This window comes from Colossoma macropomum, unplaced genomic scaffold (genome assembly GCF_904425465.1).
Source record: "Colossoma macropomum unplaced genomic scaffold, Colossoma_macropomum, whole genome shotgun sequence".
NCBI lineage: Eukaryota > Metazoa > Chordata > Actinopteri > Characiformes > Serrasalmidae > Colossoma > Colossoma macropomum.
The window spans coordinates 15,290,597-15,310,186 of record NW_023494807.1 but is presented as its reverse complement, the minus strand read 5'-3'; the positions used below and the strand labels follow the sequence as shown (position 1 = coordinate 15,310,186).

At 38.9% G+C, this 19,590-nt stretch overlaps 1 protein-coding gene across 3 annotated transcripts in view; it reads right to left on the bottom strand.

Moving 5' to 3' along the window:
• camsap2b (calmodulin regulated spectrin-associated protein family, member 2b) overlaps nucleotides 1–19,590 on the bottom strand; it is a 74,079-nt gene that overhangs the window by 34,759 nt on the left and 19,730 nt on the right. For all 3 annotated transcript variants that reach the window (XM_036556116.1, XM_036556115.1, XM_036556114.1), the window contains exon 3: nucleotides 498–659. In XM_036556116.1, the coding sequence (XP_036412009.1) occupies nucleotides 498–659 (162 nt within the window). The remainder of the gene's footprint in view (nucleotides 1–497; nucleotides 660–19,590) is intronic.

The window sequence follows — 19,590 nt, the reverse complement described above, 5'->3', positions numbered from 1 at the left end:
CCCAAGCCGTGCCCACCTACTTCACACACAAAAAAATGAGGTGTTTTCTGTCGTTATAGCAGAGTCACTCTGGAACCCAGCCATACATGCCCTAGGAAAAGCATGTAGTATTTATTTAAAGTCTATTTTCATTATTTAACCACTGAACCACAGGAAAACTGCTGTACAGTAAATAACAGGAAACCCACAGGAAACCCATAGCAGAGACAGTGAGAAACTTACTCACTAATGCCCCATAATAACCCAACATTTTAATAGTAAAAAATAATAAAACATTGTGTGCATATTATTCAATATTATGTACAAGCTGTTTAAAGGTAAATTAGTCCTTCCTAGTTCTATGTCAGTTATTTTTCCCAAAAAGGTGCATATTGCCTTTTAAACATTGTCATCAGGTTACTTGCCAATCACTGATGATATTAAATTACATCCCTGTATCGCCTACGCCTGTGATACACATGAACATATCCCACCTGCGGCTGGGTCAGTTATCTCACCTTGTTAATCCAGGTGGTCACAGCCTCTTCTGCATCATAAGGGAAGTCTTCCTCAGGGAAGAAAGGTGAGTATTTCTGTACACAGTTCAGCACTCTCTCCACACTGATCATCTCCACCGTATATGCCATCATTAGAGTGTCAATCATCGCCAGGTGGGAGCTCTGCAACAGTGGGAAGAAACAGAACTATGAAGATTGTGGTAGGTTTGAATACAACCGCTGAGGAGTTTACAAACATTACAATAAGTAACAAATACAAAAACAACACTACATCTCTAACAGCTGAACATAAACACAAAAGAAAACACAAGCAGGTAGAAAGTACAACAGCAGAGCTCACAATGTTTCCCTGTCCACACACAGTCACAGTCACATAGTCAAAAATTTAAAAATATTTTTTGATATTTTGGACAATTTAGCTTGTTTCTACATTCTGTCACTTGAGAAATACAGCACTTATTTTCACCTTACCTTTGCAGATGTTTACTACAATTCACTTTATGTGGCATCATACATCTATACTTAAAGATCTGCACTGATTACCCATGATTCAAAGGATTACTGTTAAGGTTTCAGCTAGAGGTGGGTAATATGACTATTATTCACAAATACATATAGACATATTCAGAGTAGATAATCTCTATTATGTACGGTCAAACTAACAGTAGCAGCGAACAACACAATAAGCATAGTACTTTTTCAAGTGCTAGCATAGCGCTTATGTTTTTCAGCATTTAAGAGAGGATGCTTTACAACCAATTGTCCCAAGTTTTAATATTTTGTGACACAGAAATTCACATCGCACATCAATCCACATACAAATCGCAGGATTGTTTCAGCCAAACATTTTCGATATATGTCGTCTTGCAACCACTTCTTACTGAATTTGCATTTACCCATGGCTGAGCCTGCTTTACTTGCTTGACGCACTGTGTTCCTGATTTTTTCCTTTTCTTCTTGTGGTTTTGTTTTTTTCCGCCACAGCCCTTAAACCAGAATCTGGATCAACATGTTCGTCTTCTAGTTCAAAATGCAAATCACAGCCACACAAGGTGTACTACCATTGTATTACTATTGTCAAATTTATAACGAAGTATGTGCAAAGCAGCAGCAATAAAATATAACAAAACTAAATCAGTTTTTCTTTAATCAAATAAAATTTGTAAAAAAAAATTCAATTTAAATGTTAAATATAAACAGTGCAGTCTGTGATCTGTGCATTCTGTTGTCTGTCTACACTCTGCTGAAACTAAACTGTACAATCACAGGTCTTTATTGAAACGGAGGAAAGTCCGCGTCTCTCCGTGCTCGTGTGAGAGTCTCGCTCTCCTCTAAGAGCGGATATTCACCTCAGCAGGGAAGATGCGCTCTGATGGCGCGGATGGGAAAATCGCGAACGTTTGTGGGAAACTTCTCTATGAACAGTTAAATTTGAACGATTTTGTGTAAACGCTTCATTTCGGTAACCCTTTGTCCAGCTACCCTGTGTGTTCACGGAGAACTACCTCCTTAAACCGTTAGCAAGTGGAGCTAAACGTTCGCGGAGAACAGTAAACTGTTCATAAACGCTCTCTGTGTCCGCCGAATCTGACCGCACCGGCGGCCTCGACGTTTAGATGACGATGCAGTGTTTAAAACTGTGAACGTTATCTGGAAAGTGAACAGGGTCGCTGTGAATAACAGTTACATGCTTCTCTGTTCCAACTCCGTTAACAATTCCAGAGAAAATGCATTTCGAAATATCAAATGTTACAGCTCAGTTCACAGCTTTGAAGTAGGACGGCTTTTAGCGTTAACATTAGCTAACTAGGTTAGCCCGCTAGCACAACTATCGCCGCGTCCCAAACCACACACTTCTGTACTTCACGTACTACACTAATAAGTGCACTTCTAATGGTATATGCGCTATTTTATACACTATTTAGTGTGCTAGTATGCGGGTTGGGTTTAGCTCCACACTTTTGAGGGGTTTGTTCTTGAGGCAGCCATCGCGCTGTTAAGTCTCTAGTGAGCGGCAATGTCAAACCTCTCCTAGTGAGCGCGAGAAAGACGCGTAATGACGTCACCAACTAATCGACTACTTAAATAGCTTGGTCTTCGATTTTAGTCGACTAAGTCGAATAATCGTTGCACCCCTACTCTGTATAAAAAAGACAAATCTCCTAACTATCATTTACAAATTCCAATATGGCATAATCACAACTATGACTGGCTTTTCCCCCTTTCATACTAGAGAATACAGTCTGAACAGTTTCCACTCTGTCTCTTCTTTCAGTTAGCAATATTAGCTACCATGTTCATATTCATTCACAGTGATCAGAAAGTGAAAAAAAAAAATCACACCAGTGGGAAATTCTGCCCATTTCACCAAACTTTAGTGATTGTATGTCCCCCCTTTAAGATTACAATGATGTTGTGGCCATTTTTGTAACTGTCAGAGAACTGTCTTGTGAGCATTTTGAGCCAAAACATGCATTTTCAGGTGAGCCCTGGGAGACGGAGGCAGGGCAACTGGGGACAGCAATTGAACTCCTTTGTGCACTATTCACTTTATTAGGCATGCGCCATCTTGTTTTACCTAATATATAATCTTTGCTTTAACTGGCTTAAAGCGGCCCCAATAGGAATGTGTGAGAACTGCAACTACTTCAATTTGAGTGCAGTATGAAAAAAACCTCACTTTTAGCTGAGTTAAGAAGTAACAGGAATTGCTCCAGCTGAATGAAGACCTGAATAAAGCTTCACAAAAACAGTTCTGATAAGACTCTCTCTCATGTCTGTCTTATCCTATGACTTGTATTGTTACAATCATGAGTGAAATAATCATAGAATTGAATCCATATTATATAGTTACATATTCCAAATGCTTATGCATGGAATTCAGCAGCTTCTCATTCACTTTAATTATAAGTGAGTCTAAGTGTTCATAAATGAGTCCATTCATGAAAAGTTGGCATGTTGTCCGTGATAATCGACCCTACAATACAGATGTGGCAGACAGAGATTAGGTTGATCTGATACAACACAATGACAGAAAGAAATAGAAACAGAAAAGGACACAATCATCAAATGAAAACATGAACTACAAGCATTGTATGGCCACAGGAACAGAATGAACTCAGCGCAGCATCTGTTACTTAGCCATGCCAATACTAAAGGATCTTTGTGTTTTAAACAGTAACCCATAATTACAGCCTCAGTCCATACACCGTGTTTAAGAAACCATTTACACAGTTTCCTAATGACTCCAAGTGCTGCTGACTTAACAAACGTTTGGATATATTTTATTCACCCACATTTAAATAGAAACCTTGAAAAAAAACAGAGCTGATCTCAGTTCCATTTATGTGTAGTGGACAAAAAAAAACATCACAATATTTAATATTTTTCATGTTACACAACATTAATTATGATTTAGTTTTTCTGAGATTAATGAACAACTTGGATCAGAAAAATTGTACCGGCACAACAGCAGTGCTACATGTAAAAAAGCTTATAATACATATAATGATTTTCTGAATTTTATATAAATGAACTATGTAAAGTCTGGAGCCCCAAGCCATTCCTGGGCAGGAATATTTTGCTGCTTTTATATTTAAGCTTAGAGTGGGTCTATTTCTGACTGCAGTATGTTAGCATTGCATTTCTATGGAATCTGCAGAATCTAAATTACATGTAGGGATCATTTACACATCTCTGGGATGCTTTTTTCAGGTAACAATGTAAATGTAATTGCATGGTCTTCATAGGCACTTTTTATAAGAGCCTATGGGGGCGCTCGAAGCTTTGTTCTTCCCTGGATATTCTGCAGGGTTAAGCAGCTCAAAAATGAGGGTATACTGCATTGTTATTCCTACAGCTACTAGAACCAAAGCGATGACATCGATGAAGTGAAACGCAAAGTTTTAGTAGCTTGTCCAAGTAAGTGCCGGACAAACCAAACATTAAAATGAGCCTATGTAGCCTATGTTGCTTAGACCATTGAAAGTTAGCCACAAGTTGTAAAGGAATCATTCAGCATTCAACTTTTCTGCTGAACTCTGAAGTATTTAACATAATTCACTAAATCTTTGTATGACAATCAATCAACTTTTGGCAGTCACTTTAAAATATGCACAGCAGTGTATAAGTGTTAAGAGGGAACAGGTGGAAAACAATTAGCGAAGATAAAAAGATGGCATAACACATCTAATCAGCTACTTGTTCCAATGCCTTTACTATTCACTGGTTGTTGCTGTTTGTTCAGTGTTCTAGAAGGACTAAGAACACCCAGCCCTAGTTAGTTAATAAAGTCTAGCTAATACGGCAAATTTAAACCCTGTTAATTGTCACCCTATTTTGGGCCCACATATTTTGGGCTACAGTCATGATCTTGGTCTCATTTGAAAGGTAACACTTTCAAGTTTTTCCCCAACTGTCAGAATAATTGTATGAATTACTGACAGAGTAAGAGAAGCTAGAATGGAGGAGTTTATGTCTGGCTGGTGAACTGACCACTTCTTTATGAACTGACCACTGACTCTTGCCCTGTTATCAGGACCACATGTTTTGGATTATGATGTCTGTGGACAGCAGCAACGCTTTGAAGGTAAGGACTCACAGATTTGCTAGCGTTTGCTCATTCGGTGCTTATGTTGAAAATGAGACGTTAATAACGGCTGTGAATAACAGATCATAAAATGGTTAAGATGAATCCAATCCTGAGATTTCAAGCTTTCTAAAAGCATACTGCGTCATCTTACTGCTGGACAATTTAACGCATAAAAATGATGTATAAAAAACTGGAAGTAAACGCTTGGGCAGAACTGTGCCAGTACTGGTACAGTATTCTAGATAAGGTTAAAAGAAAAAACAAACAAAAAAAAACTGTTCAGTTTTAGCTCATATACTGAATTTTACAGATTTTCATTTGGTTGACTTGCCTCACCCACAAGGTTACGCACAGGGTGGGCTACCAAACACAAGGTACACAAAATCTTTTCAGGTTAAAGCTACTGTGGCTGAAAGGAAAGAGCTGCATGTAGATAAAACACTCAAGCAAAAACCTGAAGCAGTACAAATGTTGCACAACAAGCAGTCATGATCACAATTTTAGTGAGCAAATTTGCTAATGAAATGTAGTAGAGATGCACAAACTGTACCATGATAGATATGTTTAGATGCTTATCTTAAGTGATGTACAACATGAATGGATGGAGAATGGAGTCTGTGGACTGCAGGCCTCTTTCAAATCCAGGCTGTGTGTGTTTAAAGTATGTTTGAAGTGATATTCCAGTGATCTACGTGATGAAGTCATTCATAATGTGTGCTAAAGATAGCATTCCATGCTGAGGCATCACTTAATGCATCTACTCAACCATGACGACAGTGTACAGAAAAGCAGACGCGCTGTAACAACACTTCCTCTAGTGTGGGAAAGACTAAACCTCGAAGAGTGTCTGACCAAAACGTCAGACTTTATTCTACTTCAGTCCCTTTACTACTCTGAAAACTTAAACCCACTTGGAAAGGTTCAGCAGCTAGCCTGCGTTTCTAGTCTGTTTGCAAACAAGGCTTCTACTGTTTTCTCATTTACTCCTTTCTGTAGTAGGTGTGAAGTAAGGACTATTTCAGGAAACAGGAATTTAAAAGTTAGAAATATCCAGCAGGAGTTCCCCTTACTTACTCACTTATTCAACAGTCCTGGCTTTCTGCTGAAGGGTGTGGTGTGACAAAAATAGACTTTTCTGAAGGATTCTAATGCAGCTTTTCAGCATGGTTATAAAAATCACATGGCATAACCGAACCTTACTCGTTAAACATGTATTCAAGGAAAATTCTATAACCAGAAATTTATCACAGGCACATTTCAGTCATGTATATAGTACAAAATGATTTCAGATATTATATGTCATTATACATTTATATAGTCTAAATCCTTGAGTTACATTTCCTTGTTATTATGACTAGATCTGGGACCACTTATCTATGTACTGATATCATCAAAATGGTTGCAAAATCGCTAAGTAGAAGTTTAAGTTGTTCCATTTTGTATGCGTGATGCTTCAGCTTAGATCTCCGAGCATTAACATGAATTAACAAACCACAAGAATAACTATGAGCTCTGATGTGAAAGACAACTGTAGCATTTAAAACTGCAAAAGTTTATGTTTTCAAAACTGACCTGTACAGAATATATAACTGCAAAATGGTTAAAATCATTTTTTAAAAAGCTATTTCTCAATAATACTGTCTGATACTAATATACTAATATCTGATTCTTTTTCCAAACTGCAAATCATTCCACCCCAAATTATAACTTAGTAAGATATCTGAATGTGTTGTGAAGTCTGTAATGGCAAACATTTTTAAGGCAGCTTGAACCAGTGTAGTGCCTGGACAGGAAGATATACTCTGCCTGTTAAGCAGTTCCAACCACAAAACGTGTGCACCGTAAACACACATAAACACCAATTCCCTGTAGAGGCCAGTCTATAATTAAAGGATCTAAAGTAGGCCCAAAAGTCTACTGCAATAGAAAAAGAGACATCAATATAAACGTAATACAGCAGCCTGTACTACAGACATTTACTTATTATTCATAAGCGCATTCATTATTGTATCAAGTGTGAAGTTTAAAGTTGATAAACAGAATTTAGGGAAGAGAGACTATAATCATATAATAGACCATAAAACTGATTTGTTGGACTGGAACATGGGAGTCAGTGTTACTGACATCATCAGAGCCAGCTTTATGCATTTTCATATTCTTTTTGTTTTTCTCTTCACCTTTTCATCCATTAGTTTTGTGATAATTCCTTAAACTGAAGTGGATGCAGAGGTAAGAGCAGTGATAGTGAGCTGAAGCTTAACCGTTGTCTAATAAGAGAACATAAAGGCACAGTTTAGTGAAAGTTGTGGTTGTAGTATACCGTCATCTTCCATTCAGCCACGAAACTGTAATTAATCTAGGAAGACAGAACGGAATTGTGAATGTCACAAGAACACAGTTCGAGAGTTTGTGGTCACTTAGCCTGATGCCTTCATCTCCACATCCATTTCACAGGAGGCTGTTTGAAAAGGCCCGCTTCACTTGAAGGGCAAGAGTCGAGACATGACTTCTTTACCCGATTTAACCATGTTTCTCCTGAGACATTAAATTGTTTTTTTTCCTAACGTGTGGCACCTGACGCTGTGCTGTGAGGATGTCCTAAAATGTACACTTCAACATACACGGCTTTCTGTACAGGCGTGAAATCTTCCTGCCGCACTGAGCACATTCAACCAGCGCAGCCACGTTTCTAGAACAGCCTTATCTATGTTACATACAATAAACGTGGTGCTAAAGTAAGATGTCACATCACACTGTGTTTTAAAAGTTCAGTTATGTTTACATGTGACAATACCAGTGTCTTGCTGTGGTTCACATGAAGTAAATCAATAAATGAACAACCTTTTTTAAATGCATTTTTACAGTCACTGGGGACACACAGTAAGTCAGTTAACCATCACAGGCCTGCTATGAAGTCTTACAAGTCTTACTAACTGTAGAGCGGAAAAGAAATGACAACAGAAAACAGCACATAAAAGAGCAAGCTGGTTACACAACTCACGATGCCTTTGCCTTCTGCAGTTACGCTAAAATCATAAACACGAAATATGATATTTCACTATTTTTAGGTGGGCATACTGTAAATCCATCTTTTCAGCAGTGAGTTTACACCACGCACCAGTGTGTACGCACCACAACTCTAGTGACCTGAGCACAGTACTTGTCCTTACTACTTATGTCTCTGTGTTTTGAGCAGTAACTCTGTGTAATACACATTCCAGTTGAATTATATTGCCCCTGCAATGTTAATAAATCACTGGAGGTTTGCCAGAATTCAGCAAAGAAAGCTGAACAAACAGAAACAACAAAGAAAGGCATGCGTCACATCACATTTTTAACATAGCAACGTTAATTCATTTTGTTGGGGAGAATCGTCTGAACCCTGTAAAATTTTATGCAAAGTATGATCTGATTTCATTGCAAAGCCAGGCAGCTTCTGATCAGCCACTTTAAACTGTAGCAGAGCTCTAAACATCCCCTCTGGAAATATGCAAGCAGAAGCAAAAGCTGTAAGGAAGCAAAAAAGATCTAATAATTTCCACATAGCCAATGGATATTTTAATACAGAGCCATTTCTGCTCCAGGCCCAGACTGGTCCAGGTAGTTTATGAGGCTGTTGTAAAAACCCAACTTCATTAATCACCTTCCAGAGTCGACAGCAACCTCAACTGCAACCTCAAAAGAAGCTGACTTCATTGAAAAAAAAAACCTAACCGTTATCCAACTTAATGTGAAAATCTAGTGCCAAAAGGCTTAATCAGAGACCATTCTGTGAGCCAAAGTCAAAGCCCTAAATCTGCAGAGGCTTTACTTTGCTCCCAAATGAAAAGGGAGACACAAGCACGTTCTAGTAGTGAGCAGATGACCATATTTGACAGCAATATAGCAACAGACCACATGGTTTAGCGTCAGTATCATGCTGCTATATCATTACTCTCCACTTCAAGAAAAATATGTCATGCCATGAAATTAAAGTTGATCATATGGATACAAAAGGATCATGTACACATTAGGCACCATCAGCCATTATGATCATTTAAGTACTGCAAGATCAAGAAGCTCACAGACACAAACACACATAAATCGGTTGGATTTCACCAAATACCCCTAATGTTCACACTTGAGGCTACACCACAATGCAGTCTCCAAATGAGAGAATACAAAATGTGACTGATCACAGCAATAACCAGTTGCTCAGGCAGAAATCTGAAAGCTTAGCATGACCATGAAGTGCTAGCTTTCAAGCTAGCTTCCTTTCATTACAAGTCATGTTAGCATTTTTGACCAGATTATTGCTTTATTATTCCTTTTCAACTAGCCAAGGCTGACTCTGCTAACCTTCTTCTCACTCACTGAATATAAGGTAATGGAACTAACCATGACAAATCGTCCTCCAGCCCGCCCACTGGAACCCATTCCAACCACACTTTCCCAAACAACTTCCACCAACCTTGCTCTGTTTCTGATCTCAGAGATCAACTCATTATCAACAGCTGGCCAGGTTCACGTCTGCTCCAGATATGCTGGTACTCATCTTACCATCTTGAGAAGAACAACCTTCTCTGCACCACCCAGCCTGAATACCAAAGCCAGGACACTCTCAGTCAAATAAGCTCTCCACAAAGCCACTGAGAACTCTACACAGTCAGTCCTAATCCCCCCTTCTCAACCTATCAGCTGCCTTTGTCACCGTTAAACAGCAAATGTTTATTTCAGCACTTTCAGACTTTGGCATCATATGTTCAGGATAGATCCTTGCAGGTAGTTAAATCTTAAAAAAGATGGTGCTTCAAGGGTTCTTTAGTTGAGAAAATGGTTCTATATAGAACCATGAACACTCAAAGAACCCTTTGCATGATTTAAAGGCTCTTCGCATCATGAAATGGTTCTTCGGGTTGATGGAAAAAGTTCATGAATGTGCTACAGACGGTTCTATATAGAACCTTTTTGAAAAGTGTTCTTCTATTGTTACAAGCTTGACACCGTAACAACAGAAGAACCCATTTTCAAAAAAAATTCTACATAGAACCATCTACAGCACATTCTCCATCAGTCTGAAGAACACTTTCATGATGCAAAGAACCCTTCAACCACGCAAAGGGTTCTTTGAGTGTTCATGGTTCTATATAGAACCATTATTTTCACTAAAGAACCTTTGAAGCGATCAGATACGAATTGGCTCTCACATCCCAGGCTTCAGAGGATTTAGCTCCACACTACCTCTGCATTTTGGTTGAGAACAGCTTAGGTCATCTGTTTCTGGGCTCCTGACATGTCCTTCCCCTTAGCGGTGGAACAACCTTTGCACCAAACTCTGCACTACACAGTCTCTCTATTCCTTTAACTGTGGTCTGAAGACTTTTTCAAACACATTTCTTTACTCATTTGCTCTTCAGTTCTTAATCACTTAACATCTGTCTAAAGACTTTGTTTACTACTGCACTTAATTTATCTTGAAGGTCTACACTTGCACTTATTTAACTAAATAAAACTTTGATAGAGTTCCTGCTTATTTGAGCACTGCTTATTGAAAAAACAAACTCTATTCAGTGCACCAGAAGACAAAATTTCAAGCAGCAACTAGTAAAGCTTTTAACCTCTGGCTTCAGTGTGGTAAGTACACAGTGCTAAAAGTGCAGATGCTGTTCACATGGGGTGCTCAGTGAGGCAGTATCCATGAAAGCAGTCTCCTCTGAAGGACTTGGCACTGCAGGTTATGCACACTCGGATCAGGAGCCTGCAGTAACCTTCCTGCAGTCCCCTCCATTCTCTACAGTAGCGAACAAGAAGTGTTTTGTTAGTTTGTAAGCAGGCCTGTGACCTGACTTTTGATTTTACTAAATATTTATTATACTAAATATTTGAAGTTTTGTAATGTTGTTTGGTCCACAGAGTTATCTGATGTGGAATTAGTGAATAAGTGTGGAATACCTATTGTATATTTCGAAATATAGTGAAAGAAAGACTAGCTGGACATTTTGCTTACTTTGACCCTGAAAACGACAAAATAGAATACACTATCAAAAAACAATGTCTGCCTCATTCAAAACAGTGGAAAATCTACTGAGGGAAGGAGTCTCCTTTATTTGAACCCTTAAGCAAGTTACTAACACAACCACATTTTCAAAAATTAAAATACACACAGTTTTGATATCAGCTGTACTACTGTTACATGTTACATGTACTGTTCCTGTGGAATATGTTTCCCATGTATTTCTGTAGCTAAATAATACTGGTCCCACACCTAAACCTGACCTAAACTAAGCTCTTTAGCCAAATGATTTCGTTTAGGACAGTATTTTTACAAGACCATAACCCCTTTCTCCAGCCCCACCATCAGTCTGAATGGAACAGTTTGTTTACAGGTAACAAGGGATTTAAAAGTCTTTGTCAGATCTAATCCTGCTGTACAGCTCGAACCATACATGGCAGTCATGTATATAAAACCTCACAACACACATGACTGAAGCACTTACTACTGACAGGAATGCCTTATATGGCTTTATGTGTCATTTTGGAAGACAGCGGCTCAGACCCTGTCAGGCTGGACATTGCGCAAGTACCTCTCAAAAATATGACAAAATGTGTGGTACTGAAGAAAATATGATTGAAGAAAAATGAAAAAAGCTTTCACCAATGAGCTTTCAGACCATCTGATAATACTGCTTTAGTGTTATGCATAATGTTAGACATACTTTAATGTCTAGAAATGCACAGCAGCTTGAATGTCCAGAAATCTCTGACAAAGTATTACAGAGATCTGAAGTTGTGTGTCATTCTGTTGTGGATATCATGACCAAATAAGGAATTCTGGGTAGATGTTCTTTAGTGGAAAAATAAAATTGCTTTCAAAAATTGCTGGTATTGCATTATTTGGTAGACAAAAACCTTTAAAAGCTGATACGTTTTGTCCTACATATGTTTTTCCTCCCAGATGTACTGGATCCTCTGAATTATGAGGTCTATAAAGAGTCAAAATATGAATATCGCTACATCCATGTTACACGCAGCCCATCACTTCTGTGCACTGAACTGACGTCACATGAAATTAAGTCTTCAACATCATTCTATATCCCAGCTACAAAACTGGAGCCTTCTTCTGCCAAAGCAACGTAACTACTGCTTGCTGGTTTGCATGGGGCATTTTGGTTATGTTTCAAGTCTGTTGTCAAGTGAATGCACAGCAGTGTTTAACTGCATGTAGCAACCTTCGTATTATGGCTCTTTAATGACCTTGAGGATCCATTGAAATAAAAAAGGCTGGGATTTGAAACATACTAACTACAGAGTGCGACAGTGGCAGTTTTCAAAAACCCCACTCATTTTCCCCAAAGAGAAAAACTGCTTAGCCAAGAAGTTCCTTATATGGGCATGACACCGACTACAAAATGACAGCATGACTTCACAGGTCAGTGTTTTTACCTGACCAAGGTTCTACAGTGCAAGCAAAATGCTCACATTTGCCCACTTTTTTTAAAGATTCAAACAGAACTTTGACCTGAGAAGCCTATAACTTCATTATGCGTATTTAGTATGTGTGAATACAAAACGATGCTTTCACTTTCTATGTCGTTATGGAAATGAAGGAACCATACTTAACATATCTGGGGTACTAAACAATCTGATACTCAATTTGCTCTTGCACACGAACGTCTTACCTCCAAATCAGTCAACAGTTCTGTATAAACCAAATCTTTTATATTATGTAAAACTTTTATGAATTTAAAAAAGAAAAAGAGAGATTTCTCTACTCTCAGAAAGTTATGTTTGCCGTTCATGAGGAAGGCAAGTCTACCGTTGCCTGATTGGTTAAATACGGTGCGGGAACTGCATTCATTTGCATGAAGTTAAAATCTGCTGAACTTTCTTGCCGCGCAGCGAGGCAGATGTCGCTGCAACACAAACAATTATGCGCACAGCTCTCTACTGAAATGAATAAGATGCGGTGAGGCAAAGGTGAAAGTGGATACATACCGGAGGCAATATAATCCCCAAAGAAAACAAATTTTTTCACATCTGTAACTTTTTTGTACTGTTATCAACATTACATTTAAAAACTGAGAAGACTGTAAACAGAAGGCCTATATTGGTGTTGTAGACATCAGTACCCCTGACTCCTATCACCACCACTGTAAAGAAATTCAAGTTCGTCAATGAGTGTGTTTACATGCACTCAATAATCCGATCATGATTGGATTTCTGCAGTTATCTGATTATTCAAATGGTCATGTAAACAGCATACTCAGATTTCTTAGATCAGTGTAAGGAAGAGTGTAATAAAGAGAGCTGGATTTTAGCTCAGTAATCAGATTTCTCAGTGCATGTAAACTCTTACTCGTATTTCTTTTGGATTTCTCAGTCTGCGCATGTGTGAAAACAGACTACCAGAAATAAGCAAGCAGGGCTGCCACGAGATGACAGCAAAACATTTTTGGAGCAACACTGAAACCAACTAAAGCTTGACGAAATAAAGGATTTAAATATTCTTCATCTTCTAGACGATGTATATTCATATTTTCAGGTAAAGTGGCGCAATGTTTTTTGAAAAAAAGCCGCAGCATAAAGTTTTTCATCACGTTTACGTCACGTCTCATTCTGTGAGTTTATTGGCCGGCTGCAAGGCAGTAATCAGATTTCAGCTTGACTCATGTAGACCCGGAGTTTCCCCATTATCAAGTGCATGTAAATGCATTGATCAGATTACTGACAAAATCTGACTTTCTGTACTTATCAGGTAATGAAGTACATGTAAACGCACTCAGTGACTTTGTTTACATCTCAACAATTAAATTGTGCAGAAATTTTGAAAATCAGTGGAATTCCAAACCAGGTATAACTAGCTCTGAGCTTATGGACAGAAAGAATGGTAAACATACCAAACAATTTTGTGCAGGCATTACCCAAAATCCTCTTCACTAGACCACCAAAACTTGTAGGTTGTAGTGATTCTAGACAGGAGATTCATAATGTTCATGTTCTAAACAAGGCTGTGATCACAAAGGCACTAAAAGCATAGAACTGCCAAGAAAATGTAAAAAACAGGAAATCGCAAGATCATGTCTGCTGCTCTTTTGTTTTTTTTCTGTATTTCTTTGAACCAATAACACAGCTGTCCCCTGAGGCTTTAACGTAAATTCTGTGTTCAATTCAATAACTGAACCAAATTGTACTGGTGCATTCCCCAGTATAAGAAAGTATACATGCAATAGCCTGAGTGTTACATAATAAAACAAAGACCCCAAGGACAGTACTCTATAATAACAGATGTCTCAGTGCTGTTGGATCAGTCCCAGCTGCCTTCAGCCCCCAGAATGCACCAGGATGTGTTTTTACAAAACCCCCACTGCTTCTGAAAGCAGCTCATTCAAACACTACAAAAAGATCTAACACACAGCACTACAAAGCTATGAAGGAACACCTAGATACTCCTGCGCTCTTCACTGAGCTCTTCGGTTCAGAGGAATGATGCTGTACAAACATTCGTCCTCTCTCTCTTTCTCTCTCTCTCTCTCTGTGTACATAAAAACTCACAGCCTTTGTTCTCCTTTCCGGCTATTAGTGAAACACTGAAGGGTGGAGCACTGCTGGCTAAACTGGGGGAGAAAGAGTGTGCGATAAGCAGAGAGATAGACAGACAGAGACAGACAGAAAGAGAGCACAAAGAGTAAAAGAGAAACAGATGCAGAGAAAGAGCAAAAGTGAGAGGGAGACAGAGAAAGAGAAGAAGAGAGAACACCCTTTTATTTAGAGCAACTGCTGAAATCCCTGGTCTAACCAGCAGAGGAGACAAAACTTTTCAGCGCCATCTTGTGGACTAAGAAAATAGGTTTGGTATCCTATTAGTCTACCAGTTGTCTTAGGTGTGTTTATATTTGTCCAGACCAAAGCAGGAAATGATACATTGTTGCATTTTGGTTCTGGTGTGTTAAGCGTTCACACTAACATATAACACTGAACCTAAAGATGTAAACAAAAGTCACACAACTGAAAGGTCACTCACTCACCATTTAAGTCACTTATCCTAACCCAGGGCTCATTGGACGGAAGGCAGGACACACCCTGGACAGGTCGCCAGTCCATCACAGGGCAGAGACACATTCACACACATTCACACCTAGGGGCAATTTAGCATCTCCAACTGGCCTGACTGCATGTCTTTGGACTGTTACAGGAAACCGGAGCACACCGGAAGAAACCCACGCAGTCACGTAGAGAATGTGAAAACTCCACACAGAAAGGACCCTGGGCGCCCGGTCGGGGAACTGAACACAGACCTCTCTTGCTGTGAGGTGACAGCGCTACCTCCTGCACAATTTTAAGACATATAATTATATAACCGTGAAAACGTCCACTAAACTTTCTGAATCACGCTGTTCTCTGCTCTGTCTGGGCTTGTTGGTTTTATTTATGTCTTGTTTAATCTGTCTTCTGATTTTTAGAGCAGTAAGCCACGAGACTGTCTGTGTTACCGTGGTTTTACAATTTCTATTTGTTGATTTTAACATATTGAAAAAAAAATAAAACACGAAATATAAAATGTGCCGTAACTTTTGCTCAGGCCGCATTTTATGTTTTTCTCTTTTTTTAAACTCCAGCAGCACTGCTGTGTCTGATCCACTCGTACACACTAACACGCAACCACCACGTCAGTGTCACAGCAGTGTGAGAAATGATCCACCACCCAAATAACAACTGCTCTGTAGTGGTCCTGTGGGGGTCCAGACCACTGAGGAACAGGGTAAAAGGGGGCTAACAAAGTATGCAGAGAAACAGATGGACAACAGTCAGTAATTGTTGAAAAGTGCACCTAAATGGTAAGTCGAGCTTATAAAATGGACAATGAGTATAGATACACGGAGGGGGTTTTAATGTCAGGACTGATCAGTGCATAGACACACACACACACACACACACACTCTCTCACTTGGGCTTCCATGTACGAATAGTATTTTTTTCATTCAAATGATCACAATACTATGATGTTGTATGGAATTTTTTTGCCCTTAAGAGACAGAGAGTAAAAGAAAGGGAGAGGGAGAGAAAAATTTTATCGCCTCATTTTCCATCTGTCTTGCAGCTCTTTGGATGTCAGGAGGTTTGGGGAGAGTGGGAGGAGAAGGGGGGTGGTGGAAGGTGTCCTCTGTTATGTCTGCTGCTGCTGCTGCTTTCAAACCCCACCCACAGTCATACTGCAGCATTACACACACACACACACACACACACACAAATAAACCTCACAGTCATTTCTAGCCAGTCATCCACATACACAAACATTCTCACATAAACATAAATGCACACATACATACACACACACTAATGACACAACGTCATTTTCCTCTCATCCTCCTGGCAACAAGCCAAGCAGCAGCCCAGCAGAATCTGAGGTCATCACATCCCTCACACACACACACACACACACACACACACACACATATATATATATATATACACACAACTGAACACTGAAAAACTGCCTACTCGAGAATTTTACAGAGGAGTGTTTCACACACACACACACACACACACAGGTAACGCACCTTTGCCGCAGTGCTAATTACCACGCACCACCTTGCCCCACCCCATCACACAGTGAGGAGAGTTAGTGTGACCAGCAGATGAAACTGTGTGTGTAGATAAGTGTGTGAAGAGTGGGTGTGTCATCTTCAGTATGCTGTGGTAAATTATTTGGAATAAGACAGTCTTTTACATATGTACATTTTGGTGCATCAGAGCACATAGGTGTGTGTGTGTGTGCGTGTGTGTGTGTGTGTGTGTGTGTGTGTGTGTGTATATATGTGCATGTGTGAAAAAAAAAAAAAGACAGTGAGCGCAGCAGTTTCTGAGGTTGAGTCCTGAACGTCCGGTCATCTCACATACACACAAACAATGACTGTGTGATATGAACAAAATACCATATTGTTATTACATTGCTACATATTGTATTTAGGGGTATGCAATATAATGGTATTTTATCATTATTGCAATTATTTTTACTTTTTTATTTTAGTTACTTTTTTATTTTTTTATTTTTATTTTATTTTAGTTACTTTGATATACAAAATGAACGTCTAATCATATCAAGGATATTGTCAGTACTTAAAGAACTCTGAACAACTACGTTTTTCATTACAAAGAGAGTTTAATTTAATTAAGTGTACAGGGTATAAAATGTTGCATTATAATCACTGTATTTATAGTTTTTAATAGGAATTTTTAAATGACGCTACTTGCACATATTATGCATGTGTCAAAATATCATGATGCGTGTTGCGTTTCATTTAAATTTCTTTGAGCATCATGACACACTATTTTTTCCATTGCCTACCCCCAATTACAATTGCAACATTCATTCACAACCGTTGTGAAAAGCAAAAGGTTTTGCATTACCAGTGTCGCATCACATCTGGTATATATGTTAGCAGTAACAGCACATTCAAAGCCAAAAAAAGAGGATGCTACGTCACACATCTTACAACACAACAGTCTGAATATAACACATAAGTGGTCCACAAAAATATATATATATACATAAAATACACCACATGTCCAAAAGTTAAATGTGCAGACATCGACGCATTTAACATTTCGTCTGAAAAGGAGTTGTTATTCATTCAATATGACATTTGTTCCCCCTTTTCTGCAGCGACAGCCTTTATTTTTCTGGGAAGACTTTACACTAGATGCTGGAACACTGCTGTGAGGATTTGATTGCACTCAAGCAGTGAGGTCAGGTACTGATGTTGGATGATTAATTCTGGTTCACAAACTCCACTCCAGCTCAAGATCTAAGATATTGGATGGAGCTTCATCACTCTAGAGAACACAGTTCCACTGCTCCACAGCCCAATGCTGGGGGGGGGCATTGATACTTGGCATTGGACATGCTCACCATATGGTGCTTTTCCACTGCATAGTACGGCTCAACTCAACTCTGCTCTCTTTGGTACCAGCTACTTTGCTTTCCACTGCAGATATAGCATCCCCTCAATGTAGCTGGTCGTCATAGCGATGCAACACGAAACTCTTGTGATGTGAAGGAGATCATTTTTGTTCGGATGCAGCTGATGGCAGCAAGACAAAAGATTGCTGAAAAAAAGCAGAAGAGTTCGGGAAATTTTATAACAAAGTTCAGACGACAAGATGATTCTGGTTGCTCAAAGGCGAGACAAGAGGGTACGTAAACCTGGTAACTAACAACAGCATGTGTTTAGGGTGACAATTCTCTTCAACCAATCAGTAGTCTGCAGTTTTTCCACGTCACCTTTTGGAATCTGCTCAGCTCACCTGGGACCTAAAAGTGATACCAAAAATAGTATCAGGTACCAAATTTGCCGAATGTAAAAGTAGAGTCGAGCTGAGCCGACACAATTCGGTGGAATCATGTGCAACTGCTCCTCCTGGATCTGTGTACATCAAGTCAAAGTACACTGAAAGTCCTGACATTATGTGTACTTATATAAAATACAACTACCTAGTTTCTCGCCAATTAGTTGTTAACACTTAATCCAGGCAAGTTGCCTGTACTATCTGGAGGAAAATCCAATTATTATTTTTGCGAGCCCAATAAACTCAACAGTGCTAGTTTGTTACTGGGTTATATTTCCTTGAGAAGTTGTTTTCACAAGAACATTTTCACGTTATATATCTTTTTTACATTTTTTTACTTATTTTAAACGTGACCTTTTTATGTCTCTGTTCAGAAGTCGGTTTGTATGGTCTCTTCAAAGTCTGGCATAAAATCATGTAACTCATTAAAAAGCTGTTTACCCCTACGTCTGATGTAGTGTTGCACGGTATACCGATACTTGAAAAGTATCGCGATACTTCGTCATTAAAATCGGTACAATACCCCATTTATTTAGTACCGGTACTAAATGAATGAGCGTGTTTTAAAATAGGAGCAGTATTTCCAACGAGTGCCACAGGGGGCAGTGTGCGGGACCTTCACGCACGCCACGTCTGGACTTGCAGCGCGCTCGGATTGAAAACATGTGGTCAGTCAGTCAGCTATTTACCCTATCTGATTCAAACTCAACCAGAGCTGCTGTTGACCGTGTGAATGAGCCTGCTGTTTTCCTGCTGTTACTGCTGTGCTCAACAGAGAGCAAATACTGAATAAACCTCACATTGTTAAACTGTTGTGTTTATTAATAAAAAAACAAAAAAATTTAAGTTCTATGTTCGATCATCTATTATTCCATTACTTTTCCTGATGGTATCGTTTCAGTATCGGTATTGAGATATTTAGGCAGGTATCGTATCGAAAGTCATAAGTTTGGTATCGTGACAACACTAGTCTGATGTAAAGTAAATAAGTATGAAAATCAATAAAATATATACAACTTTATAAGCGAGAAAAAAGTTTATATAATCAGTTATATAAACTTAAAAAATCGAAGTTGATAAGTTGAAATTGCTTCAACTTAAAAATTCAATTTACTACAGACAATACACAACAGTTTAAGTGATAACCACTTCAATATTTAAAAAATTGGGTTTTAC